Source organism: Ruditapes philippinarum, unplaced genomic scaffold (genome assembly GCF_026571515.1).
Source record: "Ruditapes philippinarum isolate M1 unplaced genomic scaffold, ASM2657151v2 ctg1324_1_1_1_1, whole genome shotgun sequence".
Classification (NCBI taxonomy): domain Eukaryota; kingdom Metazoa; phylum Mollusca; class Bivalvia; order Venerida; family Veneridae; genus Ruditapes; species Ruditapes philippinarum.
This window is the reverse complement of record NW_026859461.1, coordinates 292,790-318,287: the sequence shown is the minus strand read 5'-3', so window position 1 is coordinate 318,287 and position 25,498 is coordinate 292,790. Positions and strand designations below refer to the sequence as shown.

The following is a 25,498-nucleotide window of genomic DNA, read 5'->3' as shown; positions in this document are numbered from 1 at the left end:
CAACAGATTAGCAATAAACTTATATACTATTACTCTTCATGAGTGAAATGTGATCACAATTTAGCTACTAGTCATTATTATCTATACTGTTTATTATGTTTTACACTGATTGTAATATACCCGACCTCAAGACAATAATGTGCACATATTTTTACATTCATATTCTGGCACTGCTCTTAATATCAATAAAAACATATTTATTTGAATAAAAAACACATTTTAATAACTTTTTTGTTGTGTTTTAACAAGTGCTGATAAGTTTTAATATACAGGGCAGCGTTTTACTAACATTGCGCAAGTTCTTCCGTAAGAATTATCATAACTTTACACTTACGTTTAAACTTACGTAAATCGTGTGTTCCACTAAACGTTCGTAAGTTTTTTTCTTAAACTTACGTTAAAATGGTGCGTAACTCTTCAAAGGAGGTTTTAAGAGTTAGTCAATAAGGAAGCGTTTTGGTAATATTCCGAAACCGAATATGATCCATCATTGAAGATATTTAAAGGGTTTTTGTTTGTTTTGAGAAGTGAAAGAACTGTAATGTCCGAAAGTGAAAATGTGGATTTTTTATTCTCATTTTTAAATGAATTGTTTAGCTTATTCACCTAACCCATATTTTTTAATATTTTATGTTTATTTATTTATTATTTATTTATTTGTTTATGTATTTGTTATTTATTTGTTTATGTATTTGTTTATTTATTTATTTATACATTAATTTATACATTTATTTAAATGTACTATTTATTCATTTATGCCTATCAATTTAAGAAAACCCCCATCGGAATAACATGCGTAAAAAGATGACACAAAAATGCCACATGCAAAAAAAAGCTATTTAAGTTTGTAGTCATCATTGCAATGTAACTATTATGTATTTTAGTGAAGTAATGTTATCTGAATATTTGCCATAAAAACAACTGCAACAGATAATTTTATGTACATTTGCAAATCATACAATTAGATACTCTCATATCCGGTCTTCACTTAGTTGGTATTAAACAAATGAAATTAAATAAGTTTCAGTTTACAATAATTTATGTAATCTATAAAAGTCTCAATAAATCTATATTTAGTATGTTAAAATAATATAAAACATTTAATAACTGATTCAAAATACTCTGGGTCGATGTCAACCACGACTAAGGTCGGTATGAGGTACCGGTATATCTTAGGTCTTTAAGCTGATAGGATGACTTCCAAATTCATATATGTTTTTTTTGTTTTTACTTAATTTTATTTTCAATAAGTCCTTAAAGCAACAAGTCCGTACAGCCACAATATCTTTTTCTTCCTTAGACTTTACTTTTCTAGAGCCGCTTTCACCATGAAAATTATATTACCAGTCACATCTGTCTCTACAATTCTCGCTTTCCTTCTCTGCCATTATTCATAGATGATGTCAGTCTTACTTACGTAAGTTTTAAGTTAACAAATTTTAAGCGTAACTTTACGTAAAAACTTACGAAATCCTTACTTACCCAAATTTTAAGTAAAACATCTTTACGTTTATAGTTAAAACTTAGGCAAATCTTAAGCGTAAGTACGTTAGTAAAACGCTGCCCAGTTGTGTAGCTCTTTATAAAAATTTTTAGGCAACGTATGTAAACAAAACTATTTTTACTAATTAATATGTGAAATCTTGCAGATTTATTCACGCAAACTTATATTTGTGCTTTAATCCTTCCTGCAAATAAAGCAAATATAGAGTATACAATAAGAAAAGGGAAAAGTTAAGAGTAAGAGGGTAATATTAAACTAACCTTTGGTGTTGGCTGAAAGACTTTAAGTTGTTGTTGTGAAGGTAAGGCTGCATATAGAGGACAGACTAACATATTTGGTACATTCCCCGTCATGTTCCTGGCAATATCTCGTATTGATTTTACAGCTGACTCAATCTCTTCTTGACCAGTCAAAAATATCAAAATGTCTTCCCTGTAATGATAATGTCTAGCTAATTTATCTAAATACATTATGTTACTATAAATATTGTAATAAATTATGTTTTACTTCTCAAAATATAAAAAAGCTATGATAAATATTGTAACAAGACGTTAAATTAATTATAATAATTATACTTCTCAAAATACAATATTAAACTGTTATATTAGATATTGTAACAGTAACTATACAACATATCAACAAAAATAAATGTATATCTAGGATAATGTGAAGTACCACATGGGGTCACATGAACTATAATATAAACTCTCATCCATGAATTCTAGCTAAAATTTTGAAGGAAACAATATTTAGAAGTTTTATCTACTTCTTTAGTAGACACAAGCTATTTCAGTATTCCTATTTAGTTTTAAAGTATCATAACTTGAAAATACTGACTTTGATTTAACTGATTATCATATTTGGTCAAGACATTTTCATATGTAACAATTGAATGAAATTCTAAGTGAGATACTAAAATATTTACAGTATAAATATAACAAAAAATAAATAAAATAAGTGAGATACTAAAATATATACAGTATAAATATAACAAAAAATAAATAAAATAAAATATGTACAGCTACTTTTACTTAATTCATTAGTTAACTTTTCTATACTCATATAAATAATGTAGAGCATGTTAATGATATGTTGGCAATAATAAATATAACAATTAAAATGTTGGCAATAATAAATATACCATTTAAAATGTTGGCAATTTATATTAAAATGTTGGCAATAATAAATACAACAATTAAAATATTGGCAATAATATATATAACATTTAAAATGTTGGCAATAATAAATATAACATTTAAAAATGTTGGCAATAATAAATATAACATTTAAAATGTTGGCAATAATAAATATAACATTTAAAATGTTGGCAATAATAAATATGTCATTTAAAATGTTGGCCATAATAAATATAACATTTTAAATGTTGGCCATAATAAATATAACATTTAAAATGTTGGCAATAATAAATATAACATTTAAAATGTTGGCAATAATAAATATAACATTTAAAATGTTGGCAATAATAAATATAACATTTAAAATATTGGCCATAATAAATATAACATTTAAAAATGTTGGCAATAATAAATATAACATTTAAAATGTTGGCAATAATAAATATAACATTTAAAATGTTGGCAATAATAAATATAACATTTAAAATGTTGGCCATAATAAATATTACATTTTAAATGTTGGCCATAATAAATATAACATTTTAAATGTTGGCAATAAGAAATATTATATGTTATTTTGGTTTTGGAGTGATATATGTGGATATATTACCTGTTAAGATTTTATATCACCCGAGCCTAATGGCTCGGGTGATATTTTATCTTGGCAGGTAATATATCCACATATATCACTCCAAAACCAAAATAATTTTTCTATTACCCTTCCCCTGCCGAGTTTAGACGATTTTTTAAAAAATCATTGCTGTTTCAAATGAAACGTCAAAATAAGATTCCCTTTAGGGTACCTCTTCGTCACAACATGACGTCACATAAATACATGACGTATTTTTCCCGTACCTACCGAATGTAATCAAGAGAAAAGGAGTAGTCTATTGAACGCACTTTTTTTGTAATTAATATCAAGCTTTCACTAGGTCATATTTGTTTTAGATACTGATGAGAATATGTATCATTACTCTACTTTGGTAAATATTTATCATTTGACAATTAAAAAGTGCTTTTAAATCGGAATTTACACCGCGTAAAATCGAACCGTACGTGCATCACCTCAGCCCATGTTGTTTACAACGTTGGGTACCCAATGGGGAAATTTAGTGTGTATATTACCCGTCTGGCTCGGTTATATCAATTTCTTTCGGGTGATCAATATCCAATCAAAAAGGCGGAAAAAATCTGGAAGGGTAATAAAACATTTTATTCAATCATACAGCTTGTGACTTCTTTTCATGGATAGTCAGGACCAAAATATACAGTGATTTTTCTAAGCATTTTAATTAATGTAATGGAGACAGGGAGGGGAGTAATAAATAGAGAATATTTACTGAGGAAGAGCTTCCCTGTGTATTTGGAAGAGTGTGACAAGGGAAGCAAACAGATAATCAGACTGTTCCTCTTTAGTGTACATCACCTGAAAAATATTTCAAACATGTTAATGTCTTCATCAAGATACAATAAGTAAAAAGAAAATTACACATCAACACTACGGATGTTTATGTTATTTTATTATCTACCGGTTACGACCTAACAAGAGGTCTTCATCAAGATAAATTTTGACAGAAATTTGGGCCTGAAGTATTTAAAATGTATAGGATTTAAAAAAATAGTAACAAAAAATCTAAAAATAGAATGAGATTTGGCTCAGTGCCAGAATGTTGTTAAGTACATGTGTAATAATTAAACTAATAAAAAATATCACTATTAGTTATATATATCTATGTTATGCACTTTTTTTAATAAAATACATGTTGGCATCAATAGGTTTAGTGTACGGTGTAGTTTGAAGGTTACCGTTACGTCCTTCAGTATTTATCATAAAAAAATGAGTTTCTTTCTAATCAATTTCATATCATATGAGAATTTGATAAAGGGGTAAAAAGCGTTCAAGTGGGCCAAGAAGGGATACAATTCCTCACTACGATGTGGCCAAATGGTAAAAATCTCATCAATATATCTACACCATGAGTGGTTCTATTTGTTGAGTGGCAAGAAATCTCTCTTCTAAGTATGCCATGGATAAAATAGAATAACTCTGGGTACAAAAGTCAATATGTGCTTCTTCCCACTGTATTTGTAAAGTTGAGCTAATAACAGGTACTTTTGGTGTAAGGTTGATTCTCAATGATTTTCGGATGGATTTTGTGCTTTGGCACTTTTCTAAATATAAAATATTATATTGTGTTCGGGTCTTGATGTTTATGTTTTGTTTAAACGAAACAAATATGAAGTTCTAACAATCTTCATTTAACCATTACCATGCTAAATGGTTATGTTCATCTTACAATCTGGACAAAACGAGAGGATAATTTCAAAATATGTATGACTGAATAGAGAATAATGCAGATATTGTCCAGCATGGGTAGAATCTGAGGCCACCAGCAGGCCAAGGGTTGTAACTACATCTGTTACAAACTATATCTGTTACAAACTATATCTGTTCCAAACTATCTGTTACAAACTATATCTGTTACAACCTTTATCTGTTACAAACTATATCTGTTACAAACTATATCTGTTACAAACTATATCTGTTACAAACTATATCTGTTATAACCTATATCTGTTACAAACTATATCTGTTACAAACTATATCTGTTATAACCTATATCTGTTACAAACTATATCTGTTACAAACTATATCTGTTATAACCTATATCTGTTACAAACTATATCTGTTACAAACTATATCTGTAACAAGTTAAACATGTCTTAGTAATGCTATGTTTAATGTCAGTTTGTGACAGAACTTTATAAGTGGGACTTTATCAATGCAGTTTTCTTTATCATGTACTAGTACTTGTTTTAACATCAATAACAAATCAACCCCTTACCAAGCTGTAGTTATACGATGGACTTTCCTGTGTCTTTCAATGATTATATAATAAAGTATTAAAATTAAGCAGTTAACAACTAATTAAATTAAAATGATATAGAAAAACATACATGTATGCCTTGTCTAGGATTCTAACATATTAATTGTTAGTCTATAGACCAAACCCTACTCAAGTATACTTTAAATCTTCCAGATTGAGTAACTCCACACTCCATCATAAAATATCAAATAAAATCATTTTAAAACATATATTCTGGTATATAAAACTGGTACATTTTATAATTCATTTTAAAATGTACTAATTTTATATACCAGAATATACGATCAATTCTAACCATATTTTGTGTTAAAAATACACATTAAGATTTTGTTGTAATTGATTTTTCATAAAATGTATAAATTAAATCTCCACTGTACATGCCATTACTACTACAAAGAGGTTAAACTTCACCTGTCTCTCATTGAAATTAAAGTTAAATCAACTGTAGACTATGAAAAAACTAGAACTATCGCTGAATGCGATTCATACCCCCACCAATGTCCTTGACAGAGGACGACTTGGAAAGGTGGTTAAGGGAATAACTTATGTGGCACAAATACATAAAAAGAAATTATCTCTGGTGAAAAAAAGACTAATTGTACAGGTAATAGTATAAATATATATTATCAAATCATGTTCGAAACAGTTACAAATAACCTTTCATTTTCCCAATGTACTAAACATTTTATAAGTCAATTTTTGACCTTCAAGTGTGGCCTTGACCTTAAGCTGGCACAAGGGTAAGATGGGTTCTGCACATCGCCCAGTTGGGGTGAACATTTGAGTAAAGTTTGAAGAAAATCCTTCCATTAGTATAGAATTTATAGAGCGGACACAACATATTGTCTAGTATTGATTGTACGTAAATTTAAAGACTTAAAAAGGGGCATAACTTTGTCAAAATGCAATACAGAGTATTGAAACTTACCTGCATATCTTATTTGTGACACCTCATATATCTTTTAAGTTTCAAGCAAATACCTGTGCTAGTTTCAGAAATATTCAAGTACATATTTAAGAACATTTTCTAAGTCAATTTTTGACCTTCAAGTGTGACCTTGACCTTTAGCCGGCACAAAGGTGACATGGATTCTGCACATAACCTTGATGAGGTGAACATTTGAGTAAGGTTTGAAGAAAATTCTTCCATTAGTATAGGATTTATAGAGCGGACACGACATATTGTCTAATATTTGATTGTACTTAAAAAGGGGCATAACTTTGTTAAAATGCAATACAGAGTTATGAAACTTGACCAGCATATCTTAATTGTGACACTTCATATATATTTTAAGTTTCAAGCAAATACCTTTTCTAGTTTCAGAAATATTCAAATACATGTTAAAATTTAAGAATATTTTCTAAGTCAATTTTTGACCTTCAAGTGTGACCTTGACCTTAAGCCGACAAAAGGGTGACATGAATTCTGCACATAACCTTGTTGAGGTGAAAATTGGAGCCAAGATTGAAGAAAATCTTTCAATTAGTGTAGGACTTACAGGGCAGACACGACATACTGTCTAATATTTAATTGTTTGATATTTGACCTTCAATTGTGACCTTGACCTTGAGCTGACACATGGGCAACATGGGTTCTGCACATCCCCTTGTTGAGAAAAACATTTGAGCCAAGTTTGAAGAAAATCTTTCAATTAGTGTAGAACTTACAGAGCAGACACGACATACTGTGTAATATTTGATTGTTTGATATTTGACCTTCAATTGTGACCTTGACCTTAAGCTGACACATGGGCAACATGGGTTCTGCACATCCCCTTGTTGAGGTGAGCATTTGAGCCAAGTTTGAAGAAAATCCTTCAATTGGTATAGGAGTTATAGAGCGGACACGAAAATGGAGACGGACAGACGGACCGACCGACGCGACAAAGCGAATCCATTATAGCCCCCCCCCCCACATTTTGTGGTGGGGGTATAATAAAGCTATAACAACACAATCTTTCTCTAGGGAACAAAATACACAGACAAACTTACTGTAATTGGGAACTGACGACCCTCTAGGTACAGAACTGGTGCTTTATTAAAATACTTGGAGAAATGATCAACATCCATAGTGGCTGACATCACAATTATCTTAAAGAAAATGATAAATCATTCTTAATATATATATATATATACATTAAAACGGTCTCATATATATATATGAAAGAAAGAAAGTCATGAGCGGGAAATTTTACATAGAAAAATCGCATGAAAAATCGGCACACCGCAGCCGGGACTCGAACCATGGGTCTCTGGATTGCCGGTCCAGTATGCTAACCACTACACCACAGCGGCCGTTGCTTTTTCTTCCTGCTAATTGGCCTTATAAATTTAAGTAGTTTTTAACTTTATTGTGACTTCATCACTTTTATTACCATAGCGGCGAGCTATTTAAAGCTTCTTTTACCGCAGTTGGCTGACTCAGTCACTATTAATTTTCTTATTACAAATATCTTATGGCAAACACATTTATTGTTTTATAAGACCATTCCCGCCCAAGAATGAATATATATGAAAGAAAGAAAGTCATGAGCGGGAAATTATACAAAGAAAAATCGCCCGAAAATCGGCACGCCGCAGCCGGGAAAATAAAGTTAAAAATAACTTAAATATATAAGGCCAATTAGCACGAAGAAAAAGCAACAGCCGCTGTGGTGTAGTGGTTAGCATACTGGACCGGCAATCCAGAGACCCGTGGTTCGAGTCCCAGCTGCGGCGTGCCGATTTTTCGTGCGATTTTTATATATATATATATCCATATATCAGCATAATATAATCTGTTGCAATAAACCTGATCAAAATCAATTACTTTAAAATCAAGTTTTTTTTTCTTAGGAGGGGAAAGGGGAGATAGAGGTAGGAAAGAGAGGGGGAATAGTTTATGAAATGTTAAAAAAAATTCATGAGAAAATAAAATATTAACAACATACTGACTTTTCTTAGAAATCATACTTTAAAATAATAGTTTATTAGTATAACCTTAAGAGGTTTCATTCCCTGTTCTTGTCTCTGGTGTTGGGCAGACTTTACCACTCCAAACAAAACATCCGTGTGTATTGTCCTCTCATGAGCTTCGTCAAGTATAACAATAGAATACCTGGAAATATACAACATCATCTATAACAATAGAATACCTGGAAATATACAACATCAACTATAACAATAGAATACCTGAAAATATACAATATCACTAATAACAATAGAATACCTGGAAACATACAACATCATCTATAACAATAGAATACCTGGAAATATGCAACATCAACTATAACAATAGAATACCTGGAAATATACAATATCACTAATAACAATAGAATACCTGGAAATATACAATATCACTAATAACAATAGAATACCTGGAAACATACAACATCATCTATAACAATAGAATACCTGGAAATATACAACATCAACTATAACAATAGAATACCTGGAAATATACAATATCACTAATAACAATAGAATACCTGGAAACATACAACATCACCTATAACAGTAGAATACCTGGAAATATACAACATCACCTATAACAATAGAATACCTGGAAATATACAACATCATCTATAACAATAGAATACCTGGAAATATACAACATCATATATAACAATAGACAATCTGGCAATATGCAACATCATCTATAACAATAGAATACCTGGAAATATACAACATCATATATAACAATAGAATACCTGGAAATATACAACATCATCTATAACAATAGAATACCTGGAAATATACAACATCACCTATAACAATAGAATACCTGGAAATATACAACATCACCTTTAACAATAGAATACCTGGAAATATACAACATCACCTTTAACAATAGAATACCTGGAAATATACAACATCATATATAACAATAAAATACCTGGAAATATACAACATCACCTTTAACAATAGAATACCTGAAAATATACAATATCACTTATAACAATAGAATACCTGGAAACATACAACATCACCTTTAACAATAGAATACCTGGAAATATACAATATCACTAATAACAATAGAATACCTGGAAACATACAACATCATACATAACAATTGAATACCTGGAAATATACAACATCACCTTTAACAATAGAATACCTGAAAATATACAATATCACTTATAACAATAGAATACCTGGAAACATACAACATCACCTTTAACAATAGAATACCTGGAAATATACAATATCACTAATAACAATAGAATACATGGAAACATACAACATCATATATAACAATAGAATACCTGGAAATATACAAAATCACCTTTAACAATAGAACACCTGAAAATATACAATATCACTAATAACAATAGAATACCTGGAAATATACAACATCACCTTTAACAATAGAATACCTGAAAATATACAATATCACTAATAACAATAGAATACCTGGAAACATACAACATCATCTATAACAATAGAATACCTGGAAATATACAACATCAACTATAACAATAGAATACCTGGAAATATACAACATCACCTTTAACAATAGAATACCTGGAAATATACAATATCACTAATAACAATAGAATACCTGGAAATATACAATATCACTAATAACAATAGAATACCTGGAAACATACAACATCATCTATAACAATAGAATACCTGGAAATATACAACATCAACTATAACAATAGAATACATGGAAATATACAATATCACTAATAACAATAGAATACCTGGAAACATACAACATCACCTATAACAGTAGAATACCTGGAAATATACAACATCACCTATAACAGTAGAATACCTGGAAATATACAACATCATCTATAACAATAGAATACCTGGAAATATACAACATCATATATAACAATAGACAACCTGGCAATATGCAACATCATCTATAACAATAGAATACCTGGAAATATACAACATCATATATAACAATAGAATACCTGGAAATATACAACATCACCTTTAACAATAGAATACCTGGAAATATACAACATCAGCTATAACAATAGAATACCTGGAAATATACAACATCATCTATAACAATAGAATACCTGGAAATATACAACATCATATATAACAATAGACAACCTGGCAATATACAACATCATCTATAACAATAGAATACCTGGAAATATACAACATCATATATAACAATAGAATACCTGGAAATATACAACATCACCTTTAACAATAGAATACCTGGAAATATACAACATCACCTTTAACAATAGAATACCTGGAAATTTACAACATCAGTTATAACAATAGAATACCCACTGATATTCCATAAGCTTGCTAGATAGCTTCCTCACATGAAAGTGGAGATTTAAACTTACAGTGGTGAGAAGCAAACAGTTTGATGTCAACAACCTTAGCCATTCGTAACAACATCAAAGGTAATTATATACTGCAAATGTTATTCAATTAAGAATTTATTGTTAAGGTCCCAAGAAAAGTCATATTCTTGGCAGTATTAAAGACTTTTGACATGTTAAAGACGTTTTCCAGAGTTTTTAGATAAACATATAGGCAAAATTAAAACTGTTCAATAGAATTTCTTTCAACTTTGCATGTTATTAGAATATGATAACAGAAACATTTTAAATGGAAAAACATTTGGGGGTCATCGTTCTTATTTTTGAGTTTTCTGCCCTTGAATTGGACTTTTTTTTTGTTAAATTCAAGGGCAGATAATTTACAATGAAGCGAAACAAAACATGTTTTTATTTTCTTCTTATTTTCATGAAGCTTACCTTCGTCTTAGTCAATATGCAAAATTTCATGAACAAATTTAGAGTGGATAGTTTTTTTCCCCACTTCATCTCTTGAACTTGTGCATTTTTTCTTAATAACTGGCCTATTTTTTATGAATTTAAAGTACCTTTATTTTCATTGAAAAAAAAATTAAAAGAAACAAAATAAGAAATTGCATGTAATTATGTATTGTATTCAACAATAAAAAAAGAAAAACATTATCCAGAAGTAAAAACAAGAATTCATTTATGTATGTATAAGTTATCTGCCCTTTAAATGACCTCAAATAAGTAGAAAATTCTGATTCAGGGGCAGATAACTCAAAAAATGAGAACGGTGACCCCAATTCTTTTTTTCACTTAAAATGTTTCTGTTATCATATTCTAACAACATGCCAAGTTTAAAGAAATTCAATAGAACAGTTTTAATTTTGCCTATATGTCTATATGAAAACTTCCAAAAATGTCCTTAAGTGACAATGTATTAAAAGTTAATCTGCTAAATTAGCATACATCCACTTGTACTGGGCCATATAATCGTTTTAAACAATGACATATCCAATATTGTTGCTTATCTTTCCTAAGTATATTTTTCCTAATGGTAAGAAATAGAACCTAGCATATTTATATCATTTCATATAATATAGAATTACACAAACCTTTTCATTAAAGGATCAGATATAGCCTCCCTCAGTAACATACCATCAGTCATATATTTGATCTTTGTTCTTTCTGAAGTAGTGTCATCAAACCTTACACGATATCCTACCTGTAATATATACAGTAATACAGTAGTAAAATTCCTAAATTAACATTCACTTTGCAAATTTACACCACTAGTTTAAAACACTAGTCTAAGCATATACAGACAGACAGACAGTTATCTTACACTTTTCCTAGGTTCTGTAGTAATTCTAACCTATTTCTCCATAACTAAATTGGTATCCGGACAATTGCCCCAAAAACAGATGCACCCCCTCCCCCAGACCTTTGCCCCTTTTTTTGCAAGGGCAGACAATTGCCCTCTAATATCTTTGGAAAGGGCGAAAATATGCTCCCCCCCCCCCCCGGGCAGACATTTGCCCCCGTTTTAAAAATGTTAAAATATTTAATTGTTTATTACCGAAATTCATCGCCGATTGTTTAATCTCCATAGAGATTAAATACACAACAAGACTAATGCAATTTTGTGAAAACAAAATAGCATCCATAAATGTTTCTGTTGTTAAATAGCATAAATAAAATATATACATGAGATATCCTCTGATATAATGTGTGACCACCTATAGTGAGTAAATTTTTAACATATCTACTTTCTGTGAAGTCAAAACATGTTTATTTTATATTTAGAAAGAGACTATGTAGCAATTATCAATATTTTCTTATATCAAATTTGCGCATAGTATATACTTAACTGTTTGATATAATTTATCATAACATATCACATTATAACTGGAAAGAATATACACGATAACTTGAAAACTTTATACTAAATATGACTTATTGTCAGAATTAACACTTTCCTGCCTCCTTTAACTTACAAGGCTCTAAAATAAAGCCAAAGGACATGAAATGAACATAATTATATTAGTCTTCAAGTATACAGATTTCCATTTCACACACTCTCTGTTACTGTCACAGATTTCCAGTCTACACTCTCTGTTACTGTCACAGATTTCAAGTCCACAATCTCTGTCTCTGTCACAGATTTGCAGTCCACACTCTCTGTTACTGTCACAGATTTCCAGTCCACACTCTGTTACTGTCACAGATTTTAGTTAACTCTGTTTGTAATGGACACAGATTTCCAATTCACACTCTCAGTTACTGTCACAGATTCCCAGTCCACACTCTGTTACTGACACATATTCCCAGTCCATACTCTCTGTTACTGACACAGATTCCCAGTCCATACTCTCTGTTACTGTCACAGACTTGCAGTCCACACTCTCAGTTACTGTCACAGATTTGCAGTCCACACTCTCTTACTGTCACAGATTTCCAGTCCACACTCACTGTTACTGACACAGATTTGCAGTCCACACTCTCTGTTACTGTCACAGATTTCCAGTCCACACTCTCTGTTACTGTTACAGATTTTGGTTACTCTGTTTGTAATGGACACAGAAATCCAATTTACACTCTCTGTTACTGTCACAGATTCCCAGTCTACACTATGTTACTGACACAGATTTCCAGTCCACAATCTCTGTTACTGTCACAGATTTCCAGTCCACAATCTCTGTTACTGTCACAGATTTTAGTTTACTCTGTTTGTAATGGACACAGAATTCCAGTCAATACTCTCTGTTACTGACACAGATATCCAGTCTACACTATGTTACTGACACATATTTCCAGTCCACATCTCTGTTACTGTCACAGATTTTAGTTTACTCTGTTTGTAATGGACACAGATTTCCAGTCTACACTTTCAGTTACGGATATAAATTTATAGTCTTTATGTTTGGGACAACAATTTCCAGTCTACAGTCTCTGTTAGGAACAAAAATTTCTACCCTACACTCTCTGTTAGGGATAATCATTTCTACTCTATGGTCTCTGTTATGGACAAAATTTTAAGTCTACACTTTCTGTTATGGACATACATTTCTACTCTATGCTCTCTGTAAGGGACAAAATTTCCAGACTATGCTCTCTGTTAGGGATAAAACAAGAGACACGATTTTGCTGCAAGGTCATGCTGTGACCTTGACCTTCAAGGTAGCGACACAAATGTTGCGCGCAACACGTCGTATATGGTGATCATTTCTGTGAAATAGATGTAAAATTGGACTTCAAATAGCGAAGTTATGGGCAGGACACGAATTCGGGACATACGTACGGACAACTGACGGACGGAAAACCCAGCGACTATATGCTCCCCCGAATTTTTTCAAGGAGCATGAAAACCCAGACAACACTCTCTGTTAGGAATAAAAAATTCCAGACAACACTTTCTGTTAGGGATAAAAAAATTCCAGACAACACCCTTTGTTAGGGACAAAACAATCAAGTCCATAGTCTCTGATTTCATCTTTAAACAACTGAAAATAAACGGTATTAGTACAAATGTTAAGTAGAATCTTGAACATGATTTTTATGACTGTTACATGTATAATGTAACTATCTTATTATAACCCAATCTGCAACAAAGTAAATAATGGATGATATCTATAATTCTTGTACATGTTTTATTACCAAATCTCCCATGTCAGATCTTTTCTCTAAAGCCACTCTCTGAGACACTGTTATAGCTGCAACTGTTCGAGGCTGAAAAATAAAACCTCATCAGTTTTATATACATGTACAAAATGTATATAGTAAGATAAATTTTTATTTATATATAACTCCTCAGCTTGATCAGATCTACAAGACTATTTCAAGTGGCAAGCTTCCAGTAAAATAAATTGTTAAAAAAATTAAACTAAAGATAATTATAATCATTGTTAAAGAAATGTGAAAATTCTTATTTTAGTTGAAACTTTGAATATATTAAAGCAGAACATGACAGAATTTACAATCTTTATCACAAGTTAGGTTTCCTTGTTACTGAGTAAAATAATTTCTGCATATTGTGGCAATTTCTGTCAGATAGTAATGGTTTAAGTCTAGGTTACATCACTTGATTTGCAAACTTGACATTTTTTTCATTATAACTGTTTTTAAGTTTTATAGAAAATCAATAAAGATATGAACAGTGCTGCTTTAAAGGACCTCCACTGACCACTGATGTTTACAAACATAAAACTTAAAATACCAACAAAAATCAACAGGCACATATGATAATGAAATAAATTGATGGGTGCCCTAAATCCCTGTCCTAAGAGTCAACACCCTTACTGTGTATGTCAGAAAGTCTCAAAAATGTTCGTTAAAAAAGAAAACAGTTAGATGTTTTGAAACATTAAAGTAAATCTAATGTACCTGCCAATTTCTTCAACATAGAACAGTTGGATCAATAGAAAATTAATTGTATCAAACAGTAAAATGCATAGGGTAACGAATCATGGTCACCTTTGGATACTCAGAACTAAATTGAAAATTGATTTTTGGAGCAATTCTAAGCCTGTATTAAAATGCTTTTAAATGTTTTTTATTTTAAATGCAGACTTCAAATAACTGTTCTGAAAAAAACAGAGTGAGTGAATGATCTAATAATTTGCACACAAGTTTTAAATCCATGCCTCCATAAAATGGTACAATACTTGCAAAAAATGTCAGTCTCATAATGTTAAAAACCTCAGTGAAGCCCCATTAAGAATCATTTTGATAAATTTTTAATTTTTCTTGATGTTGAATTTTCTAAACATCTGCAATTATGACTGAGTTTTAAACAGGTAGGAAACAATAATACAGGAAAAAACATTTTTTTTTTCTTCTTCAGGTTTTGGTGTTACAATGCTATATGCAAACATATCATATGCTAGTATACATATTTATGAATCTCCCATTACAATTCACCTAAAGAAAAGATTGTAACTTATGTACTTACCTGTGTTATAGCAATGACTGAATTCCTGTGCAGCCCTGCTTCATATAAAAACTGAAATATACCAATTAAAAGATGTGGGTAAATATATTTGTAAACATTAGTCAAACTTAATCATCCCAAATATCTAAGCTTTCAGAAGAGAATATTTCAGTTTCAAAAGAGAATATTTTTTTTCACGATTTTACAATATACAAACATGAATAGGGAAAATCCATGACCCAACTGGGTGAGGTCAATTTTAACCCCAGGGCTACTGGTTACCTAGCAGTTTCCGTCCTCTAGCAGTTTTCCGGCCGTTTATCATCTTCGCCCAGTACAGTCTATTTTTACCAGTAAGGCATCCACATTACTTCGTCAATCAGAGAGACTTTTGTTTTCAATGCTAAACAGCATTTAAAATAGTACAACAATTTATATGTTTAGAAGTTTTTGCCTGTTATTTAAAGTTACATAGAGAACTTGCGACTTTCAAAAATAAGTAACACCTGGGGAATTCTGGTTTGAGTATCCATGCGCAATAACTAAGACCCCATTTTAGGTAAATCAATACTTCGGAAAATATTGTTGCTGACGACACGGACAAGGTTGGGAAGTTCTGTTTGTCTTGTAAAACCATCTTAACATTGCTTTATGGTACTGAATTATATTCTGACAGAGCTCCAGATAATTTTTTTGGCCAAGGGGTTTTTACCCCTCAAAATCTAGATTGAGGGGTAAAATGCAAAGTCTGAAAAACTTAAGGGGCAAAATCTGTCAAAAAAGCATTTTGCATTTTTTATAAACAAATTAAACTTATTGTTTTTGTTTGTTTGTTTTTTAGAAAAACTTTTTACAAATTAAATACTGGTTTTAAAGTGAAACAATACAAAACATGATGTGTAAAGTCAGACTTCCTGGAACTCAAGTTTAGGATACACAGCAAAATTATCAGGGCTTCCATTTTCAAAATTTGGAAGTCAAAGACTTCAAAATCTCTGATATTGGAAGTCACATTTTATAGGTAAAGAAGGAAAAGTATTAGATTTTGGAAGTCACAAGCCAAAATGAAGGAGTAAATGACTCCCAAACTTCCACTAGTGGAAGCCCTGAAATTATTTTATATTCTAGGAGTCAATATTTTTCTTTCTTTATTTCTGTTGGCATGTACGGTACCTTATCATGTACTCCAGTTTGAACAATTATAGTTGAAATTAGAATTAAAGAAAAATAAACAAGATTTTTTTTATCTTTCCTTAAAAAAAAGTATTGGTCTGAGAGAAAATTGTCCGTAACTGTAGACTGGGTACGAAAATATTGAGTACAAAACTGCAGGTGAAAAACATGTTATTTTGTTCCAACAACAAAAGTTAAAGAAATTAAAATATATTTTTGTTTATATTGAGGCATAACGTGTCAATAGATGCCTAAACAAACTTAATACTGTGTTAACTCCTAAGATGATTATCTGGCACAAATTTCATCAATAATTTCACAGGTTGATCTACGGGAGTTACCTCCCTTCTGTATTTCCTGCTACTTTCGTTTTTAGCATGCGTTGTTGACAACAGAATTTTTAGTTTTCAATGCAATAAAATGGAAATATATTGTACTTTTATGCTAGAAACATTTTCTTTCTACATATCAAATGTTTACACTTCTATTCTTTCACGCATAAATTTTGACATACGAGCGTATTTTTATTTTGTTGTGCGTAATGCGACGCATGAATTTTGAAAGTGATGCGTATTTTAGATTTTCTATGCGTATTTTACGCTTATACGCACGCTATCTGGAGCTCTGTATTCAAAATAAAAAAGGTCCGGAAAACTGCTATGAATTTTTGAATAAAGGTGAAAAAAGGTGTTATGTTTCAGGCCTATATTCAAATTAAAAAGTAAAATGAAAGTGCAACATTAAGCACATGGCAATGCTGGACAGGTACCTAACTTTGTCCTGTCACAAGTTTTGTACCCCTCTGTAGACTGATTTTTATTTTATTTGTTAAAAAGTGCGATTTGTGGCCGGAAACTGCTAGGAAACCAGTATAATTTCATCAAACTTAGTAGAGACTCACTATACAATGTTTCCTGAAAAATATCTTAGCTCTAAGCCTTTGCAGTTTCAGATAAGAAAATTTCAAGTTTTTACAATATACATACATATACATCCATAACCCAACTGGGTGGGGTCAATTTTGACCCCAGGGCTATAATTTGAAAAAAGACCCACTACACAATATTTCATGCAAAAGATCTTAGCTCTAAGCATCTGAGGTTTCAGACAAGAAATTTTTCAAGTTTTAACTGTATAAGGAAACTTATTCATGCCAAATATATAAGTGCTAGCATTTTTGGTTTCAGAGGAGATTTTTTTCAAGTTTTTACGATATACAGATAAGGAAAACTCATGCCCCCCTGGTGCAGGCCAATTTTGACCCCAGGGCTATTATTTAGGGATGTCATCTGGAGCCTAAATGGTCATCCAGATAACCGAATCAGACATCCAGATACATCCGGATGTTTGGATCATTGTTACATTCTTAGTTGGCTGATTTTTCGCGACCTTTTTCAAAGTGTAGTATTTCGTTTTACTTCCTTTTTAACTGAATGTTATGAACCAAAAATTTTTTGTTTTTGATTTTATTTTTTTTCTATATAGAATATGACTGTTATCGATAAATTTAGTGTGTATGGTACTTACGATTTCAAATGAAACAAGAAATGTGTCATCATGCCACGGATGCCCCCGCATGCGGCCAAAATTTCAGATGTTATAATATTTAGTTTCAAATTTGTTTGCACAAATTATTTTTTTTCATTTTAAGTTCAAAGCTCTTAAAACTTTTTAATGTTAACACAAACCATTTTCACACAATGTTCAAGGCACTGAAATTATTCAGTCTTAACCTTTTAAAAATAGCATATTGCATATTTGTAGCAAAATAATGGCTAAATACATTTCCACACAAGTATGAGTGCTGAAACTGAAAGTTCAAAATTTTTCCAACATTCAGGAAAGATAAGTTTGTCCAAAATCATTGAACCACGACCAAATTCAAACTTAAACTGCTTATTCCTAAGATGTATCTATATTATTTTCAAAGTGAAAGGGACATAACTCTGCCAAAAAATCATCAAACCATGACCAAATTCCAACTTGACCTGCCCATTCCTTTTACATATCCATATGTCAAATTTGAGTTGAATATGTAATACTCTTGGGTAGATAATGAACAGAAACTGTAAATTTCATATTATTTTCAAAGTGAAAGGGGCATTACTCTGCCAAAAATCATTGAACCATGACCAAATTCGAACTTGGCCTGGGCATTCCAAAAACATATTTATATGTCAAATTTGAGTTGAATGTGTTGTACTGTTGGGGAGATAATAAACAGAAACTGAAAATTTCATATTATTTTCAAAGTGAAAGGGGCATAACTCTGCCAAAAATTATTGAACCATGACCAAATTTGAACTTGACCTGCGCATTCCTTTGAATGTGTTGTACTGTTGGGGAGATAATGAACAGAAACTGAAAATTTCATATTGTTTTCAAAGTTAAAGGGGCATAACTCTGCCAAAAATCATCGAACCATGACCAAATTCGAACTTGACCTGTATTTTCTCATGACATATCTATATGTCAAGTTTGAGTTGAATCTGTTGTACCGTTGGGGAGATAATGAACGGAAACTGAAAATTTCATATTATTTTCAAAGTAAAAGGGGCATAACTCTGCCAAAAATCATAGAACCATGACCAAATTCGAACTTGACCTGTATTTTCACATGACATATCTACATGTCAAGTTTGAGTTGAATGTGTTGTATCGTTGGGGAGATAATGAACGGAAACTGAAAATTTCATATTATTTTCAATGTAAAAGGGGCATAACTCTGCAAAAAATCATCGAACCATGACCAAATTCGAACTTGACCTGTATTTTCTCATAACATATCCATATATCAAATTTGAGTTGAATGTGTGCATCCGTTCTTAAGATAATGAACGGAAACTGATGATGACGGAATGACAGAACGACGGAATGACGGAACAGGGTAACACTATATGCCCCGGCCATTACATGGCGGGGGCATAATGAAAATGTCACTGATCTTTGACATAACAACCTCAAAATCAACAGAGGTGATCTTATGACTATGAACAATGTCCCGAACTAGTTAAAAAAAACCTAAGCTTTTTCCAGACAAGTATTTTCCAGTAAGTGTCATTGCCACCTTGAACTTTGACCTAATGATCTCAACGTCAATATGTGTCTTCTACTGACCAATGTCAAGACCGACTTTCACAAAGCTAGGCTTCTTCATTTTTAATTATTGTTGAGTCATTAAAGATTTTTCATTAAGTACATAATGTATCACTTTGACCTTGACCACATCACCATAAAATAAATTGGGATCATCTACTAGCCGTGACCTTCCTCCTTACTATGTTATAAATGGCCATGACCCCTTTTTCTATTGTTACTAAATAAAGTCTATTGTCCTCAGTTGTTTTGTTTATATTTAGATGGCTCCCTATTTAGTTTAAGTAGCCTGGACAGATAAGTGCCATCTCATTATATAGCCAAAGTTACCTTCTGGTGTATAAACTAATAGCATTTTACAATGCAGTATTAACCTGTGGAATCTGTGTTGTTTTTCCGCTCCCTGTTTCGCCTATAATGATAACAGAATTATGTTTCTGTACTTGATGTATCAGTCTGTTACGAGCTGGACGTATTGGCAACTGTAAACGCTCTTCTCTAACCTTTGTGTAATGATCATCTGTTACAAAAATAAACATATAATTTATACAAAATACTCTACAATTCATCACAGGTTTAAGGTCTACCAGATACCATTTGCAAGATCCAGAACAAAGTTTTATTAATTTTAAATTTCATTTTCAAAACCAGTTCTAGTTCTAAAAGCTACTCTGATATCTAAATTAGATCTGTTGATTAAACAGGAGAACTTCAACAAAGAGGGTATATAATGTACAAGTAATGTAGCTAATGAATCACACTTTAATTTTTTTCTTCCTACGACATCATCTGAGCATAAATGAAACAAAATATAGTTGACAACATCCCAAATTTATGCATGAGCACATTGTACTTTGCTCAAACTAATGGAGATGTTTAATTTGATTAATGCTGTTTTCTGCATTATCAAGTTTATGAAACTGATAATTATACCTCCATTTTGAGAAAACTTCATTCTCTTTGGGGTTGGTCCTCCATTGCTTGAATTCATGTTTTCTTACCTAAAACAAAAGGGAAAAATTACTTATTATATTGAATATTTATGTGCTTAGTATAGAAAGGACTATGTATCCTATAAGCATCTAAATGTCACATTTGTGAGGCAGTCTTTTTTAATGTGAGTCAAGTTGTTATGGGTGAATTATCACTGGGACAAACTATTAACTATCCAAAATGATTAAACATCTATCAAATGTACAACTTTAATTTATCAAAGTACGTGGGACATGGTATGACCGTAACAACTGGACTTTGACTGGAATGCATCTTAACCGACTAGACAAGCAAACTTATCAATCTTAAATGTTGCCATTCAATTGACAAACAGAAGGGACATATATATTTTGATAGGTTTCAAATAGAAATTATGATTAATATGCCTTTATCACATACTTATTAAATGTTTGTTAAGTTTGCATTGAAAGAATTATGGCTGAAGCCACAATCCTGAAGATTTAATGTGTTTATCTGAAAAAAGATAGAAATGTTGAGAAGTTGAGAAAACACAATGAAAGTTTTACAGAAAGTAATAAGAGCTCTTACAAAACCATTTACATTCCTAAACAAGCAGACATATGCCAAAAACAAGCAAAATTGTAAACTATAAATGAAATGCAGATCATTAAAATCTAAATTATGAACTGATATCACAAAGTTCATATTTGCATCTGAAATAAAGCACATGTTAAATCATTACTGGTTGTTATTGCTAAAGGAAAACAATAGACAAGAGGGTTGTCCGAAAAATCTATGACAAATTTTATAGACGGTTCATTTTTAACACCAGTACATAATAATTCACACATAACACTATGAATTTAGGAAAATCAAATAGCTATTAATTTTGAGTGCACTGTGCATTGTTATAGATTAAACGGTTGGATTTCAAATGTGCAGGAATATATAAATGGGTTTTGTTGTTTAAAAAACATTGGGATTATCATTATTTCATAATGATATACTTAAAAACATTTAATATTTTTCTTTTTCAATCAAATAAAATTTTAGCAGAGTTCGAATTTAGCAATATTTGCTATTTGCAGTATCAAAACGTTTAACGTTTAATATGAGGTAGTTAAATGGCAATACCAAGATTACATATCTTTTATTATTATTATACACATAGACAATGTATAAAACTTCAAACATATCATGGTATGACAAATGATTTTAAACTTCATGTCTATTGAATGTCAGAAAGTGAAACACAATGAAACATAAACAATTTATACAATTTAAGACATTAATTTGTAAATGAAAAATAACTAGAAATGTGTCGTCAGACTCACGCCACGGATGCCCCCGCATGCAGCCAAAATTTCAGATGTTAAAATATTTAGTTCCAAATTTGTTTGCACACATTATTTTTTTCTTTTGAAGTTCAAAGCCCTTAAAACTATTCAATGTTTACACAAACCATTTTTATACAAAGTTCAAGGCACTGAAACTATTCAGTATTAACCTTTTGTAAATTGCATATTGCATATTTGTAGCCAAAATAATGGCTACATACATTTCCACAAAAGTATGAGTGCTGAAACTGAAAATTCAAAATTTTTCCAACATTCAAGAAAGATAACTTTGTCCAAAAATCATTGAACCATGACCAAATTCAAACTTAAACTGCTTATTCCTAAGATGTATCTATATGTCAAATTTGAGTTGAATGTGTACAACCATTGGGGAGATAATAAACAGAAACTTAAAATTTCTGATTTTGTTTTCAAAGTTAAAGAGGGATAACTCTGTCAGCTATCATCAAACCATGACCAAATTTGAAATTGACCAATGCATTCTTATGACATATCCATATCTTTAATTTGAGTTGTCAAAAATCATCAAACCATGACCAAAATTCAAACTTGACCTGCACATTTCTTTGCTGTATCCATATGTCAAATTTGAGTTGAATGTGTAATACCGTTGGGGAGATAATGAATGGATGTTATTTTCAAAGTAAAAGGGGCATAACTCTGCCAAAAATCATTGAACAATGACCAAATTCGATCTTGACATGTATTTTCTCATGACATATCCATATGTCAAATTTGAGTTGAATGTGTGCAACCGTTACAAAGATAATGAACGGAAACTGATGATGACAAAACAACAGAAGAACGGAATGAGGGAACAGGGTAAAACTAATATATGCCCCAGCCATAATTATTGTTTACAGTTTAGTGATCAGGACTCCTGCATACTTAGAGAAACACTACTTGCCTATCTAAGACAAGAACCACAAGTGAAAATGTACAGTTGCCTAACTCCCTATCCCAGAGCAACCATACACTGTAGTTAGCATTGAGCATGTCTCACCATATTTTTTCAGTCCCCCTGTTTTTTAACATTTTTATTATTCTTCTTTTATCCTTTTTTAAACAACTGTGAACTCTTTAACTTTCTTGCGATTTTGATATGCAGACATGTCTACGTCACTGCCAGTGGTTTGACATTATTGGAAGATAGCTATAAATAATCAAAGTGCTGCAGCACTGAATGCGACGGACATGCAACCGGAGAGACATTAAGGCTTCTTTTAGAAAAAAAAACAAAAACAAAACAAAACAAAAACAAAACACAAAATATATAACAGAGAAAATTTGTTCCATACAAGTTCGAGATTTGTAGAGCAATATATTTTGTGTCCCAAATTGATATAATTCAGATTTTCTACTTTCAAAGCACGTCGTACTTAAATACAGAATGAAATTTATGCCTAAAAACTCTGGTCAAACTTGTAAATCAGTGTCCTTATCGATTTATTCTAAGAAATGATATGTAAATAGAAAAAAAACTATCAACGAAATATTTCTAGAATAAATCCAGGCAAATAAACTTCAAACATAATACATTATACATTTGAGAATGCTATTTAGAATTGCTTCGTGTTATATCATAGTGGGCATACAGACAATAAAATATAAGTCATTTGTATTTTTATTTCTCTTGGATATGTCTCATTAAAAAAATTGGTTAAAATCATCAGCAATTAATAGTGTATTTCTTAGATTTTTTTTTATTTACAAGGTAAAGATGTAGAGGCCAGAGCACATCGTTTTTATTTTAATTTAAATGTCACTTAAGCACTACAGTGTTTAGTTGTCCTTTTCAACTTCACACTAAATTCCATTTTTAACTTGTTTGCTTCTTACAATTGTATAGCATTTCTAAAAGTATTGCATTACAATCCGCTGGTTTATTAATTACATGTTTAATGTGTTCTTCCTAATCGCCTGTCCAAATATCAGAACAGGTGAAGCAGAATCTATTTTTAGAATAGCGAAGGTTAACTCATATCATGACCTAGTAAAATATGTAAACAAACCACAAGAATCGGAAGTAGAACTGATATTATAACTTCCTTACCATGAAAGACTGCATGGCGGTAAAGTGTCTTACATGCATTTTCAAAAATAGATATTTATACTAGCCATTGTACTGTATCTAATATATCAATAACTGCTGAATATTCAGCTAAACCCGCGGTATGAGTCACGAAAATAGTTCTTCTTTTATTAATGCGCGAGTTATCCTAGAGTCACGAAAAACTTTTGATTTGTTAATAATAATGTTTTGTATAATGTAGAAATATTTATTTCCTACTAATAATGTCTTGGAACTCAGAGGTTACACCTTTATTGTAGTATAATTTGCTGTCCTACTTTTTCGACAGCGGTAAATCGTTTCAGCAGTAATTTGCATATTGCGCAATAATACTACGGGACTACAACGTTTTTATCAATAATATACGTTCATATTTTAACTTGGATAACTTAATTTGAAATTGAAAAGGCTAAATATGGAAGACATTAAGATATCCAGACAAAGTATGGGAGTTTTGAAGGATCAAATTCATGTACTATTTCTTGGGCTGTTAATTGGTTTAGGACACATTGCGCGAGTGTAGCCAACGAAATCCCATGTGTAGATGACTTAGCTCTGAACGCGCCTGAGGGCGCGTCCGTCGCAAAAATAGACTTTGACGGTAAACACCATGCAGCTGGCATGGTTAACATCATCAGATTCTGCAGTGGGCAGCTGCCAAGCTTTCGCTAAAAGATATCAAGTATGTAAACCATCTGAATGTACAAGCGCGTAAAAATGACTTATCTGTATCAGCTCAAGAAAATTCTCCTTAAATCTGTATTTGATTTTAAATTGCATTTGTGAGCATGCAAACTTCAATTCATTCTGATCAAGATATTATTTTAATGTTGAGGACAAATTCAATGCACTTAAAAATTATGGCTTGCAGTGTTGGTTACATTTTTCTGGTTCTTCGGGATCATTGTCATTGATGCCAGCACTATTCACGCTTTCTCACTAAAGTGGTGCACTTACTTGTTGAAAAGTATCTTAATATGAAATTGGTAATTTTGAACAAATAATCATGAATTTTGATTGCATATAGTTTCATATACATGATGCCGAAATATTTTCAACATGAACATAAACGCTTTTTTTACCCGACGCCTCGAAGATACCTGAATAAATGTCATTTTTTC

At 31.3% G+C, this 25,498-nt stretch overlaps 1 protein-coding gene and 2 non-coding genes across 4 annotated transcripts in view; 1 reads left to right on the top strand and 2 right to left on the bottom strand.

Moving 5' to 3' along the window:
- LOC132756598 (ATP-dependent RNA helicase DHX33-like) overlaps nucleotides 1-25,498 on the bottom strand; it is a 52,408-nt gene that overhangs the window by 19,055 nt on the left and 7,855 nt on the right. Inside the window, exons 2-10 of one of the 2 annotated variants that reach the window (XM_060747711.1) lie at nucleotides 20,928-20,995; nucleotides 20,369-20,514; nucleotides 15,747-15,797; nucleotides 14,441-14,524; nucleotides 11,911-12,020; nucleotides 8,508-8,625; nucleotides 7,521-7,619; nucleotides 3,981-4,066; nucleotides 1,765-1,936 (exon numbers count right to left, since the gene is read on the bottom strand). In XM_060747711.1, coding sequence (XP_060603694.1) covers nucleotides 1,765-1,936; nucleotides 3,981-4,066; nucleotides 7,521-7,619; nucleotides 8,508-8,625; nucleotides 11,911-12,020; nucleotides 14,441-14,524; nucleotides 15,747-15,797; nucleotides 20,369-20,514; nucleotides 20,928-20,985 — 924 coding nt within the window. In that variant the 5' untranslated portion in view covers nucleotides 20,986-20,995. The remainder of the gene's footprint in view (nucleotides 1-1,764; nucleotides 1,937-3,980; nucleotides 4,067-7,520; nucleotides 7,620-8,507; nucleotides 8,626-11,910; nucleotides 12,021-14,440; nucleotides 14,525-15,746; nucleotides 15,798-20,368; nucleotides 20,515-20,927; nucleotides 20,996-25,498) is intronic. The other variant, XM_060747712.1, reaches the window with a different exon arrangement.
- Trnaa-ggc (transfer RNA alanine (anticodon GGC)) lies at nucleotides 7,751-7,823 on the bottom strand. Its single transcript has one exon. It is a non-coding gene; the product is annotated as a tRNA-Ala (tRNA).
- On the top strand, nucleotides 8,174-8,246 carry Trnaa-ggc (transfer RNA alanine (anticodon GGC)). The gene has a single exon. It is a non-coding gene; the product is annotated as a tRNA-Ala (tRNA).